Here is a 23,696-nt window from a genome sequence, read left to right as displayed (position 1 = left end):
AAGTAGCACCGCACGTTCCTTTTGCACCTCGCTCTTGTGCGAGACTGGCATAATCCGTCGGGCCACAAACAAATACCACAAGGCAACTTCAGCTTTGAAGTATTTCTCATCAAAACAGCTTGGTGCTCCGCCCAACGGTTTCCAAATCGCACCCGGATGGCAAAGAGTTTCGATAATCAAGTTGTAGTTGGGATCAACCACCAACGCCTGGAAATTAGAGTCATCGACCTCGGCCGTTTCTAAGAGAGCGTTAATCGTGGCAGAATCAAACGGCACAAACCGTCCTCTAACAAATGCCCTACTATCAGTTCGTTCAACGGCATTAGCGTAGAATTCCCTAACCACAGACACCACAGCCGCCTTAGGTTGCTCGCTAAATTTTTCCCATCCTCTTCTTTCCAACTCCACGAGAGGTGGCATGCATCTATCCTCAAAGGTACGACGAAATCCCCTCTCAGGAATGGGGTTTCTGTGAATCTTTGCATGATCATATCTATTCCGAGCCGCCTCACTTACAAAGCGTGTTCTATCAAACGAAGAAGAGGAAGAGGAAGAACCGGGGTTACCTCTTTGTTTCTTGGGAGCCATGGTGGTTGAAGATGGAGATGGTGTATGAACTGGAGTGATGAAGATTCTTGTTCTCCTAAGACGATTGTTCCACCTTGCCGAGGATTCGAGTCGGGATTGAAGCTCCTGCACCACAAAATCGAAAAGAGGGTGAGGTAGAGTTAGGGATTTGGGGAGAAAATTGCTTTCGCAGAATGAAAGGGGAAAGGGGAATTCGCTTCTTTAAATGCAGGCGCGCTCGAGCAGTAGAAAACTACCGCTCGAGCGCCAGCCTCTCTCGAGTTTTCATCCCGAGGCAAGCGTTCGCGCTCGGGCGGTATAAAATTACAGCTCGAGCGCCAGCCTTTCTGGCCAAAATCATATATTTTTTTTTAATTTTAAATGAAAACGAAACAACAGCAAAGGAAAATAAGTAAATTGACACGAAAGAAAAATTAAGTCAAATGCAAGAGAAGGGAAAGAAAAGTAAGTTCTCAATTTTCAGTCGAGAGCTAGACTGTCGGCCGGTCTCAGTTCGAATTGTCTTGGAACCGGGTGATTCCAAGTTGTGGCTCAACGGTGCCACCCATGTAGTGCTTCAGGCGCTGGGCATTGACCGTAAATGTCCCATCCTTTCCATCTTTCAATTCTACAGCTCCCGATGGGTATACTTTCGAAATCACGAATGGACCGGACCATCGTGACTTCAGTTTTCCTGGAAACAGTCTCAACCGGGAGTTATAGAGCAGGACATTTTCTCCTTCTTGGAATTCCCTTTCGATGATTCGCCTGTCATGAGCTCTCTTTGTCTTTTCTTTGTAGGACAGTGCGAGATCATATGCCAGATTTCGGAATTCCTCCAACTGATCTAGTTGAAGCAAACGTCGTTCACCTGCATCAGTAAAATTAAAGTTTAGTGCTTTTGTTGCCCAATATGCCCGATGCTCTAACTCTACAGGTAAGTGACATGCTTTACCAAACAATAATCTGTACGATGTTGTGCCTATAGGTGTTTTGAAAGCAGTCCTATATGCCCAAAGAGCATCATCTAACCTCATCGACCAATCCTTCCTACTGACACCCGCCACTTTTTCCAGAATTCGCTTGATTTCTCGATTAGACACCTCAACTTGACCACTTTTCTGGGGGTGATAAAGGGTAGAGATCTTATGTGTGACACCGTACTTGCTCAAGAGTTTTTCAAATAGTTTGTTGCAAAAATGAGTGCCACCATCACTGATGATTGCTCGTGGTGTTCCGAATCTGTTAAAAATATTTTTCTTTAAAAATTTTAAGACCACCTGAGCATCATTAGTGGCGAATGCTTCTGCTTCTACCCACTTAGACACATAGTCAACCGCAACCAAAATATATTTTTTCATGAACGAACTGGGAAACGGTCCCATGAAATCTATTCCCCATACATCAAAAACCTCACACTCAAGAATATTATTCAATGGCATTTCATGACGGTTAGAAATATTACCTGTCCGTTGGCATCTATCACATGCGAGCACATAAGAACGAGCATCTTTAAAAAGGGATGACCAATAAAAACCACATTCAAGTACCTTAGACGCCGTCCTTGTTGGTCCAAAATGACCACCTACCTCACGGTCATGATAGTGATTGAGAATTTGACCGAACTCTTCCTCTGCAACACACCTTCTTATCATGGCATCTGCACAAATTTTGAACAAAAACGGTTCCTCCCAAAAATAATATTTCACGTCCGAAAAAAATTTCTTTTTTTGGTGAAAAGTTAAATTTGGGGGAGGTGAGCCTGTAACAAGAAAATTTGCAAAATTTGCATACTATGGACAATTTTTCACCTCAAACAGTTGCTCATCAGGAAACCAATCATTAATAGCATCATTCACACAATCATCACTGACGAATTCTAACCTAGACAAGTGATCCGCAACCACATTCTCAACACCTTTCTTATCTTTGATTTCTAAGTCAAACTCTTGTAAAAGTAAGATCCACCGAAGTAAGCGTGGTTTTGCATCTTTTTTAGCAAGCAAATATTTTAGTGCAGAGTGGTCTGTGTAAATAATGACTTTTGACAAAACAAGATATGCATGAAATTTGTCAAGCGCAAATACTACTGCAAGTAATTCCTTTTCAGTTGTTGCATAATTCAATTGAGCCTCATCTAAGGTCTTACTTGCGTAGTAAATTGTATGAAATACCTTGTTTTGTCGCTGGCCAAGCACAGCTCCCACCACAGTGTCATTGGCGTCGCACATGATCTCGAAAGGTAGATCCCAATCTGGTGCCACCAAGACAGGAGCTGTCACCAAGCGCTCCTTCAAATACTCGTATGCCTGTAAACAATCAGAATGAAAATCAAAAGGCACATCTTTCATAAGTAGGGAAGATAGAGGTTTTGCAATTTTAGAAAAATCTTTGATAAAACGCCGATAAAAGCCGGCGTGGCCTAGAAAACTTCTAACTCCCTTTACTGAGGCTGGTGGTGATAGGTTCTTTATTACTTCAATTTTAGCTTTGTCCACCTCAATTCCTTTTTCCGAAACCTTGTGCCCTAAAACAATTCCCTCTTGTACCATGAAATGACACTTTTCCCAATTGAGCACCAAGTTCGTCTCCTCGCATCTTCTCAACACGGATCTCAAATTCTGCAAACACTCATCAAACGTTGCACCAAAGATAGAAAAATCATCCATAAATATTTCAAGAAAGGTTTCAAACATATCATGGAATATAGCAGTCATACAGCGCTGAAATGTAGCAGGTGCATTACAAAGACCAAAATGCATACGGCGAAAAGCAAAAGTGCCATAAGGGCAAGTGAAAGTGGTTTTCTCTTGGTCCTCAGGTGCAATAGTGATTTGATTATACCCCGAATACCCATCTAAAAAACAATAAAATTCATGCCCCGCTAATCTCTCCAACATTTGATCAATAAAGGGAAGGGAGAAATGGTCCTTACGGGTGGCATCATTCAGTTTCCTATAGTCAATGCACACTCTCCACCCCGTGACAGTTCTTGTGGGAATAAGTTCATTCTTTTCATTGGTGATCACCGTAATCCCTCCTTTCTTAGGCACACATTGAACCGGACTTACCCACGCACTATCGGAAATGGGGTAGATAATACCTAAATCGAGAAGCTTAATAGTTTCAGCCTTCACTACCTCTTGCATCTTTGGATTTAGTCGTCTTTGAGGTTGCACGAGAGGTGAGTACTTTTCTTCCATCAAGATTTTATGCATGCATATCGATGGACTGATTCCCTTTATGTCTGCCACCTTCTAGGCGAATGCTCTTTTGTGCTCCTTGAGAACTTGCAACAATTTTTCCTCCATAGCATCTATGAAAGCAGCAGAAATAATGACAGGTAAAGTGTTATTTTTACCTAGAAATATGTACTTCAAGTGCGGAGGTAAGGGTTTGAGTTCAAGCGTCGGTGGTTCCTCGATGCTTGACTTTGGAGGGGTCAAATCTCAGCGCTCTCCCAGATCTTCCAGTTTCATCCTCATCGGCCTTCTCCATGGAGGGTTGGCATTGAAGTATGCTACTATTTCAGCTTTTTCTTCGTCCAAGTCGTCATCCTCCAATTCAGTTGTGAGGGTGGCTTCCAAAGGGTCCCCAAGAGCATCTTGCACATAGTCAGAAACGAGAGCATCAACAGCATCAATTCTATAACAATTATCAGAGTGCAGTGTGTGCTTAAATGCATTAAAAACATCAAAAGTGATCTCTTCCTCGCCCACTCTTAATCTCAACTTCCCTTCTTGAACATCAATCAGGGCCTTGCCAGTCGCAAGGAATGGTCTCCCAAGAATCAAGGGCATCTCTATGTCTTCCTCCATGTCAAGTACCACAAAATCCACAGGGAAAATAAATTTGTCCACTTTCACTAGTACATCCTCAATCAATCCGCGGGGGTACTTGACGGATCTGTCAGCTAGTTGTAAGGACATCCGCGTCGGCTTAGGTTCTCCCAATCCAAGTTTCCTTAACACAGAAAGAGGCATCAGGTTAATACTTGCACCAAGATCACATAACGCTTTATGAAAAACAAAATCTCCAATCGTGCAAGGAATAGAGAAACTCCCTGGATCCTTAAGTTTCGGTGGGATCTTGTTTTGCACCAAAGCAGAACAATTTTCAATAAGACTCACTGTCATGTGATCCTCCAACTTCCTCTTATTCGCTAATATATCTTTCAAAAACTTAGCATAACTAGGCATTTGCATCAAGGCATCGGCAAAAGGAATATTGATATGCAATTTTTTGAATATCTCAAGAAACTTACCGAATTGTGCATATAGTCTTGCTTTTTTCAGTGCTGCAGGAAAAGGTGGGGGAATAACAATTTTAGGTTGTGTAGTGGGTGATGGTGTAGAATTAGAGGACTTACCTTTGGATGTTTCAGGGTGTTCATCCGATTTTTGAGTTCTCTCTTTTTCTCTTGACTCTAAAACTTTTCCACTCTTCAACTCGATGGCCTTCACTTGCTCTTTTGGATTTGTCTCTGTGTTACTTGGCAGGGTGCCCGGCTCTCTGTTTGTGATCATTTTTGCCAACTGCCCAATTTGATTCTCAAGCCCCTTTATCGATGCATCCTGATTCTGTAGTCTCGTCTCGGTAGACGAGATGAACTTAGACATCATCTGCTCCAAATTGGACTTCTCTTCTCTAGGAGGATCGGACCTGTACATCGGTTGTTTCCCATATGATTGTCCTCCTTGTTTTGACCACCCCAGGAGAAGTTTGGGTGTTGCCTCCATCCCGGATTGTATTTGTTCGAATACGGGTCATTCCTTGGGCGGTTTTGGACCCCTACTTGATTTATTGGTGCCCCTTCTTGCACATAAAATGGATTGTCATCTTGACAGTCCTTCGCATAGTGTTCCCCTCCACAATTGTCACAGAATATCTCTTGAAGACGCATCGCCGTGCCACCCACATTCAAGCTGTCTAGTTTCCTGTTTAAAGCATCAAATTGTGCAGTAATAGCAGAAAAATCAGTTACCTGGTGAACTCCTGCACTCTTCCGCCGGTTGTTTCTTTCAGATTGAGGGTGATAGCTGCTAGCAGCCATCTCCTCTAACAATTCATATCCTTCCTCCGCGGTTTTTCTCAACAGGTTTCCACAAGCAGCATCATCTATCATAGTACGGTTAGGAGTAAGCAAACCGTAATAAAATGTTTGAACGACTAACCCAAGTGGTAACTCGTGATGTGGGCATCTTCGTAGTAGATCCTTGAAGCGTTCCCATGCCTCATATAAAGATTCCTGATCGAATTGAGCAAATGTTGTAATGTCTGCCCGCAGCTTCATGGTCTTGGAGGGAGGGAAGTATTTGATGAGAAATGCTTTCGCCATGTCCTCTCATGTAGCGATCGAACCTACAGGCAAACAATTTAACCACGCTTTAGCTTTATGACATAAGGAGAAAGGAAATAAACGCAACCTAACAGCATCATCAGAAACTCCATTGAATTTAAAAGTATCGCAAATTTCAAGAAAATCCGCGATGTGCGTGTTTGGGTCATCTACTGCAGTTCCTCCAAATTGGACTGTGTTCTGAATCATCTGGATTATGGCTGGTTTGATTTCAAAGTGATTTGCCCGCACGATAGGCCTCACAATGCTAGGGCGTGCACCCTCCAAAGAAGGTTGGGCATATTCCAGCATGGGTATGCGGCGCGGTATCTCCACATGTCTATCTTCACGACGTTCCTCCTCTTGATCATTCAATTGCCTCTCCATCAGTTGTTTTAGTCTCTGCTGCTGTCTTCTCCTGCGAAAAGTTCTTTCGATTTCAGGATCAAACTCAAGTTCCACGTCAAGTGATTTTGGCATGCATTAGACAAGATATCTGGAATAAAATATGGAGTGTTATCTAAAGAAAAATAAAATAACGCTAAAGAAATTGACTAAAAATAAAATTGTAGATTAACAGTCCCCGACAACGGCGCCAAAACTTGGTCGAGCAAAACTTGCAAAGTAAAATCCCAAATAAAAATATGGTTTTGTAAGCTCGAAAATTAATCGCAAGTGCACGATGTCAAGTAATAGTATAATGTAAGTGAGTACGAGTATCGTTCCACTGAGGACTGTATTTAACAATTATTCTTTTCAGTTATTAGATCTTTAGCAACAAAAATTTGATTGAGTAATTAACACTACTATGTTCAAAGTAAGATGTAAATAAAATGCTTTAATAAGTAATGAATGAGAATTAATATCTAAAATGTTGAGTAAAATTCAATGAGAAATGAATTTGTTGGGAATTTCGGTTCACCTACCCCTCGTTAATTAATTAATTCGTTCGATAGTGATTATATGCTTCCGACAGGATTTCCTTTACAATTGAACACACTCTCTCGAGATATGCCAAACTAATTCGACTCAATGAAGTAATTAAATGTCTTTAATTATTTATCAAGAGTGAATCGCATGTCGATTTATGAAATCCCCTAGTTTTCGACCCTAAGGACTATTACTATCGGCGCGTATCCAATTTCATATGTCTATGTAAATTGTAGATCCACGGATTATACTACTCGTTCCTATCACAAGTTATTCTCTCGAACTCACTCGCAATATAACAACGTTGTTAAAGTTAGCTACGCTCTAACAACACGAAGAAAAACAATAGTATAATCAAGAATTACGCAACAATCGAATAAAAATTAATTCAAATCAAAGTTTGGGTTAGGCTCCCCTTAAATCCCAACAAATATTAAGGTTTAGCTACTAAAATTCATGATTGAAAATGAACAAAACAAAGTTTAAAAGATGAAAACCAAATTAGAAATACGAGAATTGACAAAAAACGCGAAGAACGACGCCCGGAAAACTTCAAATCTTCAATCCAAGCGCAAAAGTCTCTCCAAAGCTTGTGGCGGCTCTGGAATCTAGTCTCCCCCCCTCTAAAACGTCCAACCTACCTTTTTATATCATCCCCCTTCAGCACATAAGGTAAGGAATCGGCTGTGAATTTTTTCAAAAAATAAACGGCGCTCGGGCGGTAGAATATTACCGCTCGAGCGCCACATCTACTGTAGTCTGCTTGTGGCTTGTGGCATCTCGCGCTCGGGCGGTAGAAAGTTACCGTCCGAGCGCCGAACTCTCTGTACTTTGCCTCTTTGGAAGATCAATCTCGCGCCCGGGAGGTATAAAACTACCGCCCGAGCGCCATACCTTCTGGACATCATCAACTTTACTTGGCACTTGGCTCCGATTTTAGTTTTCCGGCCATTTTTCCTGCAAATTCGTCATGCACAAGTGAGAAATGATCAACTGCATATGCTTTACTCTAAAATGAACCAAATGTAAACGAAATGTACGCATGCACAATGCAAACACACACAACCTAATGCAATAAGATACGTAAAAACCACACGTATCAGCTGTCATTTTAAAATTAAGCATCTGATACCCCAATAAGAGCCCGGGATATGGATGACCCGAGAAACTAAATGGATAGCCCAAATCAGAGTCAGTATGCAGATTACTTTCTTCATCAGCCGGGCAGGCGATTACCCGGGATATTATCTACCCGGGCAGTTAAGAGCCCGGGCTCTCATACAAGCTCTCGAGAACTTTCTGCCCGGGCTACCTCGAGAAGTGTGCCACACTCGAGTGCATTAGTATGGGCTACCTCATGCTTGGAAATCATTATTGTCAGAACAACATGGGTTTTGGCGTGTCAAAAAAGTCATCAGAAGAAGGGTATGGGCAGCCGCCCTACCATGCTTAGCAGGTGGGCACTGAAACAAGGTAATCATGAGATTTTCTCTTATAAATAGCAAGTATCAATCTCATTTACTTTTTCTGGAATTATGAATACTTGAGCATTTATGCGTATACTCGCACATATACAAGTCCTTTCACCTTTCTTCTTCACCTGCTGACTTAAGAATCGGAGTAGATACGTCGGACTCCTCCGGCGCCCATTCACGAGTTCATCTTCTTGTTTGCAGGTTATGGTAGAAGCCCAAGATTACAGAGATATATTTTCTTCACAAGATATGTCATTTCCTTACTCATTTTTCTTAAACACTATATCACCATCAGGTGGATCGGCCCGACATTGCTCACCCGATTTACCCGGATTACATCATTGGCATCGTCGTGGGAAATTTGAGTTCAAGACGTTGATATGGCTCTTACTAGAAGAACCAACCAAGATACCTCCCAAGTTCTAAGAGATGATGCGCTTGCACCTGGACAAGGTGGTCTTCCGCCCCAGGGCCTCCACCTGTTATTACCTTGTCCCCGGAGGATTTGGCTCGGATTATATCTGAAACATCCAACTCCCATGACAACTAAATTTACAGAAATAACATGCGCGGAAGCATTACATTTTAAAGTGAAAACATAAATACTATTTGCATAATAAACATTACCAAACTTTTATCCATAACCATTTACAAAACTAGCATCAACATATTTTCAAAAGCCATCATAAATTTTTCTTTGGTTCATTTAACCAAATATATGATATTTAAAATTCCAAATATTCACCAAATATATGATATTTAAAATTCCAAATATTCATCAAAACATCCGCAACCACATTAGCTTTACCAGGATGATAGCTAATGGTGCAATCATAGTCCTTCACAAGTTCTAACCATCTTCGCTGCCGCATATTCAACTCTTTCTGTGAAAACAAATAACTCAAACTTTTGTGATATGTAAAAATTTCACACTTCTCACCATAAAAATAGTGCCGCAAAATCTTTAAAGCAACGACCACAGCTGCCAATTCCAAACCGTGAGTGGGATAATTTTTCTCGTAGTCTTTCAACTAACGAGAAGCATAAGCTATCACTTTCCCACGCTGCATCAGTACGGCACCTAACCCCTGCTTTGAAGCATCTGTATACACAACAAAATCCTCAGTACCGCAAGGAAGTACTAAAACAGGTGCATGCGTCAACTTATGTTTCAGTGCTTGGAATTCTTGTTGGCACTCTATGGTCCATTCAAACTTGATAGACTTCTTTGTCAACCTCGTCAGTGGCAATGCTATCTTTGAAAAATCCCCTATGAATCGTCTGTAATATCCTGCCAAACCTAGAAAACTTCTTACCTCTGAAACTGTCTTTGGAATGGACCGTTGCTTAATAGACTCAATTTTTTGATGGATCTACCGATATTCCCTCTTTCGAAACGATATGGCCCAAAAACGCCACTTGCTCCAACCATAATTCACATTTCTTCAACTTAGCATATAATTGTTTATCCCTCAATTGCAGCAGCACAATTCTCAAATGCTCACGATGAAGTTCTCGTGTCTTTGAGTAGATCAAAATGTCATCAATAAACACAATGACAAAAGTATCCAAATACGATTTAAAGACACGATTCATTAAATCCATGAAAACTGAAGGAGCATTGGTTAGTCCAAATGACATCACCAAAAATTCATAGTGGCCATACCTCGTTCTAAATGCAGTCTTTGGAATATCCTTCTTCTTCACCTTCAATTGATGATATCCAGACCGAAGATCGATTTTTGAGAATACTGTGGCTCCTTGCAATTGATGAAAAAGATCATCAATCCGCGGCAAATGATATTTATTTTTAACAGTTACCTTGTTGAGTTCTCGATAATTAATACATAATATAATGGCCGGAAAATTCGTGTTTGAAAATTTGCGGAAAAATTAAAAATTTTATTTTTTAAATAATAAAGGTGCCTCATTGTGGGGCCCCAAGTCCGATATCTAATACTAATAATTATAATTGTAACAAACCAAATGATTTAATAAATACGTAATTTGTGGTTCACAAATTCACATAAACATCGTCAAAATAATTTAATGGTCTCAAATGTTTGAAATATAATTTTCAACATGCCAACAAAAAGTAGTGAACCAAAGAAATCCAAACATCATCACATAGCTCCTAAGACCCGAGAATCCCACTCTAACTCGTGTCTCTTCGCCTGGAGCTGGACTGTGGCACCCAAGCCTCGCCTCACCTACCGTCAAGCACATGAAAACAAGAGGTAGCCGACATGCCGGTGAGTATAAACCAAGTATGATACAATCAATAACATATGAGAATTAAAATTTACAAATAGTTCATATGAGATTCATAAAGATGCAATATAATGCAATGCATGATCAGAAGCTGTGGGCTATCAATAAATCTCAAGATCAAGTGAATCATCTGGTCATAGGGTACCCAAGGGAATAGAATCACCCAGCAACATCCACCGACTCATCCGCTCGGGGTGGGGTGCTGTGTTCTACAATCCCAGGACTATGGTACGCCTATAGAGAGTGTTGAGGCCATAGCAGGGACCTCCGCATACACTATGCCAACTCAATTATAGCCCCATACGTCCAACAAATCAATAAATCAAGGCGATCTCCGCCATATCAAATCTGAATCAAAAAGCGGCTCAATATGCAATGTAATGATGCAAATCAATATCATCATTTCTGTGGGGACCTGGATGCTAATAAGTTCTTAATCGTCATCAGGATCAATTTACTAATCAAGTAATTAGAGTCATAAAATTTTTTTCTTTTTAATGCGGAATGTAGTGAAATCAAACTAATATACAACTCAGTATAAAATAAAGCACAAGTCCTGTACCGTCTGCAAATCAGTAAAAACTAATGTTCAACATCTAATTACCAAGTGCCAAAACCCTACATACATCAAAGTCCGAAGTCTCCACTCTATCACGATCTCTCCTCATCTCCTGGACCCTGATCCTGTCCCACCTGTTGTCATGTACACATACAAACAAGACAACAGCCGGATAATTCCGGTGAGAATATAATCTCAGTATAAATCAACGAAACATGCAATCATATAAACAAATATAAAGCATGTAACAGATAACAGCAATATGTATCAAAATCTGAAACATAATCAATATATGACTGTCGACAATACTCGTAACTCTACAAATCAGACTAGACTCAATCCTAGTCTAGGGATCCCAGTTTCCAGAAGTTGGCATTCCATATCGATCACCAGTAATAGAAGAAATTCCGATTCTATCCACATCGATATGGTATCGATCACCACTAATAGAAGAAGCTCTGATTCTATCCACATCGATATAGTATCAATCACCAGTAATAGAAGAAACTCCGATTCTATCCACATCGACATGATATCGATCATCAATAATAGAAGAGTTACGATTCTATCCACATCGATACAGTACCGATCACCAGTAATAGAAGAAGCCACATTTCTATCCACATCGATAGCCAATCATCCGGTGACAGACTTTGGCACTATCGCCAATACACTATCTTGTGACATCGTGCAATGTGCCCGTGGCGATCCCGCCACTATTAGGCACTTCTGTCACAAGATTACTCGTCTAATACCTGCTATCTATAAATCAAGAGAACAAGTACATCAATCAAATCAATGCAAATATCAATGCAATAAAATAAAGTATGTGATTTAGGGAAACTCAAGTCTAAACCGACTTAAGTCGATCTCCCGATACCACATTGACTTATACCTTTCGTTTGTAGTCTCGGTCTGAAGCAATATCAATTCTGAACTCAAGACTGTCTCTGTAAATCTGAAACGACATATTGAGAATCATAATATCAATATTCCATTCTCAATTCAACATTGAATCTGATTAATCCGGATTTAATTCAAATCACGGCATAACAGAACAATCTCAGTATCCCCGTCAATACCATATCAACAGACATCAATTACAAATCATAACTCATATCCGATACAATCTATAATCCATCCACAATTCAAATCTGTCTGGTATAAATCAATATACCCTGAAAATTCATTACAATCCCATAATCGATCTGTTTCTCAATCTGACTTCGATTCTATGATGTCTAACATGACAAGAACATCATATTTGAATCCTATTCAATTCTGACAATAGCATAATTTCAAAACATGTCAAAACGTAGTAAAACTTACGTCCAGTTGTAGCCTGCGTTGATAGAAACACAGTACCGTAGTCAGATTCAAAATCAGACGGACGGATTGTACACAATCGCGACTCCACGATTTCAAAAACAATTTTGACAACGTTTCCTTCGATTTCCCTTTTCTGAAGCAATGATATACATATATAAATATACCTTGCATGCATTAAGTGACGTGGCCCTTTCCTTCGCAAAACACGTCTCGCGCATATGCGCGACATCACTCGGCGCATATGCGCGAGACACTCTGTCTCCGCGCGTATCATGCACATCGCCTCGCGCATATGCGCGAATCTAAGTCGCGCACCCAACTCTCTGGACCTCTCGCGCATATGCGCGTATTGAGGTCGCGCATGTGCGCCCAATGCTCGGTCTCTCATTATGGCTTCCGCACAGCTCGCGCATATGCGTGCCTACACTTCGCGCATATGCGCGAGACCTTCGGTCCTCGCACCAACAATTCCCACATAAAATCTCCTTTTTGTGTCTCGGTTTGCCCCTCTCATAATCGTCTCGATTAAAATCAATAATCGTAATTTAACACGATATTAAATCTCGGGCATTACATTTCTCCCCCTCTAAGATACGATTTCGTCCTCGAAATCACAGATCGTCAAATCATATCATTAAGAAGGCATGTAATTAAAACCGAATAAATATTTACATCAGTGAAACAATGCTGAGAATTCTTGTCTCATATCTGATTCCGTTTCCCAAGTAGCTTCTTCAATACCACGACGAGTCCATTGAACTTTCACAAGAGGAATTATCTTTGTTCTGAGCTGTTTTTCTTTACGATCGATAATCCGAATCGGTTACTCGACATAAATCAATGTCTCATCCAGCTCGGTCTCATCTGGTTGAATAACGTGAGAATCATCAGGGAGATACTTCCGCAGCATAGATACATGAAAAACATCATGTATCCCTGATAATGAAGGCGGCAAGGCGAGTCGATAGGCACGATCTCTTATCTTTTCGAGAATCTCATAAGGACCAACATATCGTGGAGACAATTTCCCTTTCTTACCAAATCTAACCACACCTCCGAATGGAGAAATCTTCAAAAATACTCGATCTCCAGTCTCAAATACCAACGGTCTACGTCGAAGGTTGGCATATTTGGCTTGTCGGTCCTGTGCTGCCTTCATTTTCTTCTGAATTAGTTTTACTTTTTCAGTCATATCTCTGATCATGTCAGGTCCAGTCTAAGGAACTTCAGAGATATCATCCCAATAAAGAGGGGATCGACATTTCTTTCCGTACAACGCTTCGAATGGTGCCATCTCAATACTCGTTTGATAGCTGTTGTTGTACGAAAATTCACAAAGAGGCAATGCATCTTGCCAGTTAGTGCTAAAATCAAGCACTATAGCTCTTAGCATATCTTCCAATGTCTGAATCGTCCGTTCTGACTGTCCATCAGTCTGTGAATGATATGCGGTACTCAGATATAACTTCGTACCTAGAGCTTGCTGCAAACTCAGCCAGAAGTGCGAAGTAAACCGAGGATCACGGTCTGAAACAATCGACTTCGGCACTCCGTGCAATCTGACCACTTCTCTAACATAAATATCGGCCATCTGGTCATATCTATATGTCATTTTGTAGGGAATAAAACATGTAGATTTGGTCAATCGATCAATCACAACCCAAATCGCATCACAACCTTGGGAGGACCTCGGTAACTATATCACAAAATCCATGGAAATTTGATCCCATTTCCATTCAGGAATCGACAAACTCTGTAACAATCCTCCTGATTTCTTCCTCTCAGCTTTCACCTGTTGGCAATTCAAGCACTTGGCTACAAATTCAGTAACATCTGATTTCATTTGCTTCCACCAATATTGTGTCTTCAAATCATTTTACATTTTCCTGCCACCAGGATGAATGCTAAAACGACTGTTGTGCGCTTCTGCTAGTATTCGTTGTCTCAAATCCGAAACATTCGGCACAACAAGACGATTATTCACATACAAAATACCATTTTGAACCTGATATTCCGATCCATGTCCAGCTCTGACCATAGCAATCGACTTTTGTATATTCTAATCAACTTTCTGAGCTGCTTTAATTCTCAAAATTAGCTCTGGTTCAGCTTGAATCGCATATAATCTTAGAGGCTGACAGTCTGTTTCAAAGGCTAATCCAGACAAACAGCAGTCTTCAATCAAATTCGAAACACCCATAGTCGATAAGGATAGAGAACATACCTTTCGACTCAGTGCATCAGCTGCTGCATTAAACTTTCCTGGATAGTATTTGATTTCACAATCGAAATCTTTAAGCAAATCAAGCCATCTTCGCTGCCTCATATTCAATTCGGACTGTGAAAACAGATATTTCAAGCTTTTGTGATCAGAATAGATTTCAAACTTCTCACTGTACAGATAATGTCGCCATATCTTCAATGCAAAGACGATGGCTGCCAATTCAAGATCATTAAGTGGATAACGAGATTCATGGGGTTTCAGCTGTCTTGAGGCATAAGCAATCACATGCCCCCGTTGCATCAAAACACAACCCAATCCGCGGTGAGATGCATCACAATAAACAACAAAATCACCAGTACCTGACGGGATAGTCAACACTGGAGCACTGGTCAATCTTTTATTCAATTCGAGAAAACTGGTCTCACATTCCTCAGACCAAACAAATGGAGCATTCTTCTGAGTCAACTGTGTAATCGGTTTGGCAATACTCGAAAAATCTTTAATGAACCGGCGATAATATCCTGCCAAACCCATAAAGCTGCGTATCTCTGGCACAGATGTCGGTCTCGGCCAAGAGATCACCGCCTCAACCTTACTGGGATCAACGGATATCCCGTCTCCGGATATGATATGACCCAGAAATACTACCTGTCTCAACCAGAACTCACATTTCGACAGTTTAGCATACAATTTCTCAGTTCTCAGAATTCTCAACACAGTGCTCAAATGCTCAGCATGCTCAATCACATTCTTTGAATAGATCAAGATATCATCGATGAAAATAATCACAAAATCATCGAGATATTTCTGAAAGATACGGTTCATTAATCCCATGAATACCGCTGGTGCATTCGTCAAACCAAATGGCATGACAATAAATTCATAGTGTCCATATCTGGTTCTGAATGCTGTCTTTGAGATATCAGAATCCCTGACTCTCAGTTGATGGTATCCAGATCTCAGATCGATCTTGGAATACACCGAAGAACCTTGCAACTGATCAAATAAATCATCAATACGAGGCAATGGATATTTATTCTTTATCGTTGCCTTCTTCAGTTGCCGGTAGTCAATACAAAGTCTCATGGAACCGTCTTTCTTTCTCACGAACAGTACTGAAGCGCCCCAAGGAGAAACACTTGGTCTAATATATCCCTTGGCCAATAAATCCTCCAACTGTTCTTTCAACTCAATCGGTGCCATCCTGTACGGAGTCCTCGAAATCGGAACTGTTCCTGGCATCAACTCAATGCTGAAGTCTATCTCTCGAATCGGAGGCAATCCAGGAATCTCATCTGGAAAGACATCAGCAAACTCACACACCACTGGCAAGTCCGCCAATGATGGGCTCGACTTCAGTAAATCAACTGAATATACCAGGAATCCATCCGCTCCTTTCTGCAATAATCGAGTCATATTTATTGCAGATATCAAAGGAATTCTAGCTCGAGAACCTTTACCGTAAAATTTCAACTCCTCAGCCATTTCAGGTCTGAATCGAACAATCTTGTGGAAACAATCGTTTGTAGCCCTGTACTTGGTCAACGTATCGATACCGATAATACAATCAAAGTTGGATATCTCAAGCACAATACAGTCTAACTCAATTTCATGCCCATCATACTTCAGTATACACGATCTAACAGATTTCACTGATATCAAACCCGTCCCCAAAGGAGAAGAGACAGACACTACCGCAGAAAATGACTCAATGGGCAAAGAATGCATCAAAGCAAATCGCTCAGATATAAATGTATGGGATGCACCAGTATCAATCAATACATAAGCAGGATAACTAGAAATAAAATAGTTACCTGCAACAACATCATCAGGTGCATCCTGTGCCTGCTCCTCAGTCAAAGCGAACACTCGGGCCTGCTGTCTAGGAGGCTGGCTCGCTGTCTGGCTCCCTCCTGGCCTCGGCTGTGACTGGGTAGGCGGTGCTGGCTGGAAGGAATGAACGGCAGAAGATCGTCTCCCTGTCTGAGCAGCTGATCTAGATGACTCAGCGGCCTGGGATCCCTGGGAACTTCGCTGTGGACACACTCGGGCAAAGTGTCCATGCTGTTTATAAATGCGGCAGTTGTCGAACACTCCTCGGCACTGCTCAGTGGGATGCTTCCATCCACGAGTATTGCAAATAGGTCCAGTATAGCTCTGGCTCTGTCGAGGACTCCCAGAGCTAGAAGAACTGCTTCCGGACTTCTTGAACTGCTTCCCTCTAGCCTTCAAGAAGTCCTTTTTCCTACTACTGCTGCTGCCACCTTCAAATCGAGGAGGTGGTTGTTGTGGTCCCGGTGTTGGAATCATAAACGAAGCTCCTCTCTGTCTCATCAGACCGGCTTTGGCTCCCTTGGCTCTATTCAAGGCATCAGTAAAGTTGTTTGGCCTCCCGGTATTCACCAAGGTAAAGATTTCAGGATTTAGGCCATTTATGAACTGGTCCGCAACGACCTCATCATGTTCAGCTACATGGGGAGCAAATCGGAGCAGTGTAGAGAATTTGGCCACATATTCCTCAATGTTTAGCTGGCCATGCCTCAAGTTTGCAAATTTGGCTCCCTTGTCCTTTCTATACAACACTGGAAAAAACCTTTGATAAAATTCAGTTCTAAAGACATTCCAGGTGATAATCGTACCTCGTTGTTCCAAGGCCCGCTTTGTGGTAATCCACCAGTTCTTTGCCACATCGTGTAACTAGTGCCCTATAAATTTCACCCTTCGCTCGTCAGTATACTCTAAAGATTCGAACATCATCTCAATATCATCTAACCAACTCTCGCATTCCACTGAATTCTCAGTACCCTTCAGAGTTGGTGGATGGAACGACTGAAATCTCTTTAACAAGGTCTCCATTGGAGTGGCTGTAACGTCCATTGGAGGATTTGAAGTACTACCCTGTTCAGGTACTCTTCTCGGAGGCATATCTGATAATCAAAAGGATTAGTAATCCCAATACACAATTATGTTTCAGTCCTCCTCCGATCATCTTACTGCTGATCCAGAATCGGTGCTGATCCATTCTCAATAACACATGTTTCCAAATCAAGTCAGATAAACAGATAAACATGCATTATAAAGCGGTAAATCATGCCAGCAATCAAAAGCAGGAAAGAAAACCTCAATCTACCCCGCTCACTAGCTCCTATCTCAGTCTCAAGGATTTATCGCTCTGATACCACCTGTTGTGGGGACCCGGACGCTAATCAGTTCTAATCGTCATCAGGATCAATTTACTAATCAAGTAATTAGGGTCATAAAATTTTTTTCTTTTTAATGCGGAAAGTAGTGAAATCAAACTAATATACAACTCAGTATAAAATAAAGCACAAGTCCTGTACCGTCTACAAATCAATAAAAACTAAGGTTCAACATCTAATTATCAAGTGCCAAAACCCTATATACATCAAAGTCCGAAGTCTCCACTCTATCACGATCTCTCCTCATCTCCTGGACCCTGATCCTGTCCCACCTGTTGTCATGTACACATACAAACAAGACAAGAACCGGATAATTCCGGTGAGAATATAATCCCAGTATAAATCAACGAAACATGCAATCATATAAACAAATATAAAGCATATAACAGATAACAGCAATATGTATCAAAATCTGAAACATAATCAATATCAGACTGTCGACAATACTCGTAACTTTACAATTTAGACTAGACTCAATCCTAGTCTAGGGATCCCGGTTTCCAGAAGTTGGCATTCCATATCGATCACCAGTAATAGAAGAAATTTCGATTCTATCCACATCGATATGGTATCGATCACCAGTAATAGAAGAAGCTCTGATTGTATCCACATCGATATAGTATCAATCACCAGTAATAGAAGAAACTCCGATTCTATCCACATCGACATGATATCGATCATCAGTAATAGAAGAGTTACGATTCTATCCACATCGATACAGTACCGATCACCAGTAATAGAAGAAGCCACATTTCTATCCACATCGATAGCCAATCATCCGGTGACAGACTTTGGCACTATCGCCAATACACTATCTTGTGACATCGTGCAATGTGCCCGTGGCGATCCCGCCACTATTAGGCACTTCTGTCACAAGATTACTCGTCTAATACCTGCTATCTATAAATCAAGAGAACAAGTACATCAATCAAATCAATGAAAATATCAATGCAATAAAATAAAGTATGTGATTTAGGGAAACTCAAGTCTAAACCGACTTAAGTCGATCTCCCGATACCACATTGACTTATACCTTTCGTTTGTAGTCTCGGTCTGAAGCAATGTCAATTCTGAACTCAAGACTGTCTCTGTAAATCTGAAACGACATATTGAGAATCATAATATCAATATTCCATTCTCAATTCAATATTGAATCTGATTAATCCGAATTTAATTCAAATCACGGCATAACGGCACAATCTTAGTATCCCCGTCAATACCATATCAACAGACATCAATTACAAATCATAACTCATATCCGATACAATCTATAATCCATCCACAATTCAAATCTGTCTGGTATAAATCAATATACCCTGAAAATTCATTACAATCCCATAATCGATCTGTTTCTCAATCTGACTTCGATTCTATGATGTCTAACATGACAAGAACATCATATTTGAATCCTATTCAATTCTGACAATAGCATAATTTCAAAACATGTCAAAACGTAGTAAAACTTACGTCCAGTTGTAGCCTGCATTGATAGGAACACAGTACCGTAGTCAGATTCAAAAGCAGACGGACGGATTGTACACAATCGCGACTCCACGATTTCAAAAACAATTTTGACAACGTTTCCTTCGCTTTCCCTTTTCTGAAGCAATGATATACATATATATATATACCTTGCATGCATTAAGCGACGTGGCCCTTTCCTTCGCAAAACACGTCTCGCGCATATGCGCGACATCACTCGGCGCATATGCGCGAGACACTCTGTCTCCGCGCGTATCATGTACATCGCCTCGCGCATATGCGCGAATCTAAGTCGCGCATGTGCGCCCAACTCTCTGGACCTCTCGCGCATGTGCGCGTATTGAGGTCGCGCATGTGCGCCCAATGCTCGGTCTCTCATTATGGCTTCCGCACAGCTCGCGCATATGCGATGCGCGAGACCTTCGGTCCTCGCACCAACAATTCCCACGTAAAATCTCCTTTTTGTGTCTCGGTTTGCCCCTCTCATAATCGTCTCGATTAAAATCAATAATCGTAATTTAACACGATATTAAATCTCGGGCATTACAATTTCGATATCATAATCAACTCATCTCAATACAACAATCATCATCAAATCACCAATAGTTCATCGAGCCATAGAGTTTTCAATATAAAATAAAAATGATACTTTTACCTCGTATGTTACCGACTGTAACATACCTTTCAAATATTACCAAAAGAAGATCGAAATGTGTAGGTGAGAAGTCTTGAACCTCTGAATTCTACTATAACTCAAGAACTCGGACCATTTATCAAAACAGAGCAATTTCTGTACAAAATTCATAATTAATTCAATAATGCTTCGAATCAAGATCCGCAATTTGGATATTCAAGAAAACGCAAATCCCAACAATTGTGTAAAGAAGGAATCCATATCATTTCTTAACCGTAATATGACATAAAAACATTCATTGAATCATTTTGTTAAACATGTGACGTGCGTGCTAAAGAGTTAGCTCCTCTACAATTCCATTTCTTTTTCAAAATATCAATACATACAATACCATCAATCATTATATTAACACTTTACCTCAACATTCAAACCAAACAATCCATTGTTTCCCTTCAATCACTAAACCAAGGAAATAAGCTTTCTTACCTTGCTCCAAGCAAATATTAAGGCTTCAATCAAAGATTAATGTCTTGGAAGAAATTGGATTGAAGGAGAATGAAGAACCCTAGCTCTAGACCAATGGAGAGAAAAGAAAGAGAAGGAAATGAGATAAAAGATGATCTCATTCGATTTTTGAAAGGGGATCGGTTACGGTGACCGGAAGCGCAACGGAAGTTAAAAATTTTAATTTTTCATCAAGAAATTTCGGCCACCTCATATTTTGTGTAGCAAATACAACAAACACCAAATATCATACATAGAGTGTTTTAGAATTTACCTATCAATCTCAAGAGATTGATGAATGGCACCAACCAAGTTGTAAACAACTTGGCTCTTCAAGGATGACAAGTCTACAAGCTCTCCTTCCTTCAAAAATTAGGCCCACCACTTGCTAGGTAAATCCCCTCTTAATTTTCATTAGAAAATTAAGAGGATTTTTCAAGGAGAAGAATATTTCTTCCTCAACACTTGAAGAAGAAATTGAGAGAAAAACTTGGAGAGAAAGATGTGAAGTTTCGGCCAAGGTGGTTGAAAAATGAGGGAGGATGAGTTGCCTTGGTTGTGGAAAAAGTTGATCCAAAAAGTTGCATGCCATGCAATATTTTAATTAAAAGTATTCCACAACCTTTCACCTCCCAAGCATGCATATCAAGTGGGCTTGTAACAATTACAAGGCCCATGGACTTTTATTTAAATGTCCCAAACATATTTGAGCCCATTTATAGTTTACTTGATTTTACTCAAGCCCACTAGTTAAATAATTATTTCCAATTGGGCTCTACAAGGTCCAATGTTATTTAATTAATTCAACACTTGAATCAATTTAATTATTTGGACTCTACTAGGCCCACTACTGTTTAATTAATTCAACACTTGAATTAATTTAATTTAGTCCATAATAATGTTTATGAAAATCACAATTTTCAAATACATTATTCACTTGACCTACTTTTAATTTAGGAACACATTCATAAATTAAAATTTACATTTCTCTCATAGAAGTCATACTTCTATTTTTCTTTACGCTTATAAACTCATTTATAAGCCGTTCAACACATTGAACTATTTTACTTCTCAACGGGATCTAGAAAGCTAGTACTTGTGTGGCCCTCAATGGTTCACTGATACAACTAGCCGTGGATTCACATCTCCATGTGATTTGGACTAAACATGTCCTTATTTGAGCATACCCCAATTGCTCCATTCTTACTTATCAACTCCTTGATAACAAGAACATCAGAACTCAAGTTTGATAGTACCCAACCAATCATGTTAAACGCCTAGCAGCATCGCTTACATGATTCCCTAGGTATCAAATGATAGTGCCTGCAAGAACCATTCCATTATGGTTAGCGTACAGTACGGTCCCTTCAACTCATATATCCCGACCGATTCGACAACCATTGGTATATCGAGAGTTGTCAATGAATCGATACTTTGTGTCATGTCGTAGTTGCATCGATGGTGTAATCTAAGAAATTACCACCATACTCTGATCAGAGATTTCAAACTACATATACATGAGAACACATAGGATATCCATACCCGAAGGTAAGCGGTGAATACCCGACTACAATGCATCGACTCCTATATGTTTCGACAGAACACCCAACCTTGCCACCTGATGACCCCATGAGAGTCGGTAAACAAGTCAAAGTGTAATTCTAGCACATAGAGTCTCAATGTTGTCCCGGGTCATAAGGACTAATGGTGTACAACCATAAACTATGACTTTTTCACTCGATAAGTGAGAACCACTTGGAAAGTCCTTTATGGAGGGTTGTTCAGTGCACTCTACCAGGAGCACCTATCTGCATGCTCGGACATCGCAATGTCCCCTACCAATGAAATATGGTACTCACATCGCAGATACTAGTCTCGAACTCGAGCAGCCTATATCCTTCTTAGCGGCGGCTGAATCGACTAGGAACCGTTTAGAATATACAGTATTACAAATATGAGTTTCATGATACTCATCATATGAGCATCTCATATTCTTTCTACTATTTGTATATTCAAGGGCTTTATCTATGCAACTAGCATGGGTATACAGATAAAGAAGTGCCAAAATGATAAATTCAAATATTATTAAAATAAAGATTGTTTATACATAGAGTTTCATTGTGAACACTCGGCCAACAATTGGCTCGATGGGCACCTACTCTAACAATCTTCCACTTGCACTAGAGCCAACTACCCATATTCTTCAAACCCATTGATTCGCGATGCTTTTCGAACAATGGTTCAGGTAAAGGCTTAGTTAGCGGATCAGCAACATTATCTGCGGAGCCGACTTTGCCAATCGTGACATCTCCTCTTTCCACGATCTCTCTGAGTATGTTGTACTTTCTCAATACGTGTTTGGACTTCTGATGAGACCTCGGCTCCTTTGCTTGAGCAATGGCTCTCGTGTTGTCACAAAACACCGGGACAGGAGCAACTCCATTAGGAATGACGCCCAACTCTTGGACGAAATTCCTTATCCAAACTGCCTCCTTTGCTGCAGCTGATGCAGCAATATATTCTGCCTCAGTGGTGGAATCCGCAGTACTGTCTTGCTTGGAACTCTTCCAAGAGACAGCAGCACCATTGAGCATGAATATGAATCCAGAGGTTGACTTCGAGTCATCGATATCGCTTTGGAAGCTAGAGTTGGTATAGCCTTCCAATTTCAGTTCTCCACCCCCATAGACCAAGAACAATTTATTGGTCCTTCTCAAATACTTGAGGATGTCTTTCACAGCTTTCCAATGTTGAAGACCGGGGTTCGATTGATATCTACTCACTACACTTAGTGCGAAAGCCACGTCAGGACGCGTAGATATCATCCCATACATGATGCTACCAATTGCAGATGCATAAGGAATGCTTGTCATCGCCGCTATCTCTGCATCAGTCTTGGGAGACATAGACTTTGATAGGGACACACCATGACACATTGGTAGATGTCCTCTCTTGGACTCATCCATCGAGAACCGTTTCACGATGGTATCAATGTATGTGGACTGGGTGAGACCAAGCAATCTTTTTGATCTATCTCTATAGATCTGTAGTCCCAATACAAAAGATGCTTCACCCAAGTCCTGCATCGAGAACTTACTCGCTAACCATATCTTTGTTGATTGCAACATTCCTACATAATTCCCAATGAGTAGAATGTCATCAACATACAACACCAGGAATGTC

General features: G+C 40.6%; 1 protein-coding gene and 1 non-coding gene across 2 annotated transcripts; one reads left to right on the top strand and one right to left on the bottom strand.

Annotated features, from left to right (window-relative positions):
- Nucleotides 1-4,016: 4,016 nt before the first annotated feature.
- On the bottom strand, nucleotides 4,017-5,905 carry LOC142520196 (uncharacterized). The gene is made up of 2 exons (XM_075623198.1): nucleotides 5,230-5,905; nucleotides 4,017-4,582 (listed from the first exon to the last, which is right to left on the bottom strand). Exons 1-2 carry the CDS (start codon nucleotides 5,903-5,905, stop codon nucleotides 4,017-4,019), a joined length of 1,242 nt encoding a protein of 413 aa, XP_075479313.1.
- On the top strand, nucleotides 5,751-5,856 carry LOC142521529 (small nucleolar RNA R71). Its single transcript, XR_012814238.1, has one exon. It is a non-coding gene; the product is annotated as a small nucleolar RNA R71 (small nucleolar RNA).
- Nucleotides 5,906-23,696: the final 17,791 nt, after the last annotated feature.

Source organism: Primulina tabacum, chromosome 12, assembly GCF_025594145.1.
Source record: "Primulina tabacum isolate GXHZ01 chromosome 12, ASM2559414v2, whole genome shotgun sequence".
Lineage (NCBI taxonomy): Eukaryota > Viridiplantae > Streptophyta > Magnoliopsida > Lamiales > Gesneriaceae > Primulina > Primulina tabacum.
Note: the sequence above shows the minus strand (reverse complement) of the source record. Positions and strands in the feature narration are given on the sequence as shown.

Excerpts from the sequence above, each read along its gene's own strand:
- LOC142520196 (XM_075623198.1), bottom strand. The coding sequence starts at position 5,905 with ATGGCGAAAGCATTTCTCATCAAATACTTCCCTCCCTCCAAGACCATG. Across the intron at positions 4,583-5,229 it reads GGGAAACAACCGATGTACAG|CGTTATGTGATCTTGGTGCA; the intron begins GTCCGATCCTCC and ends TTTTTCATAAAG.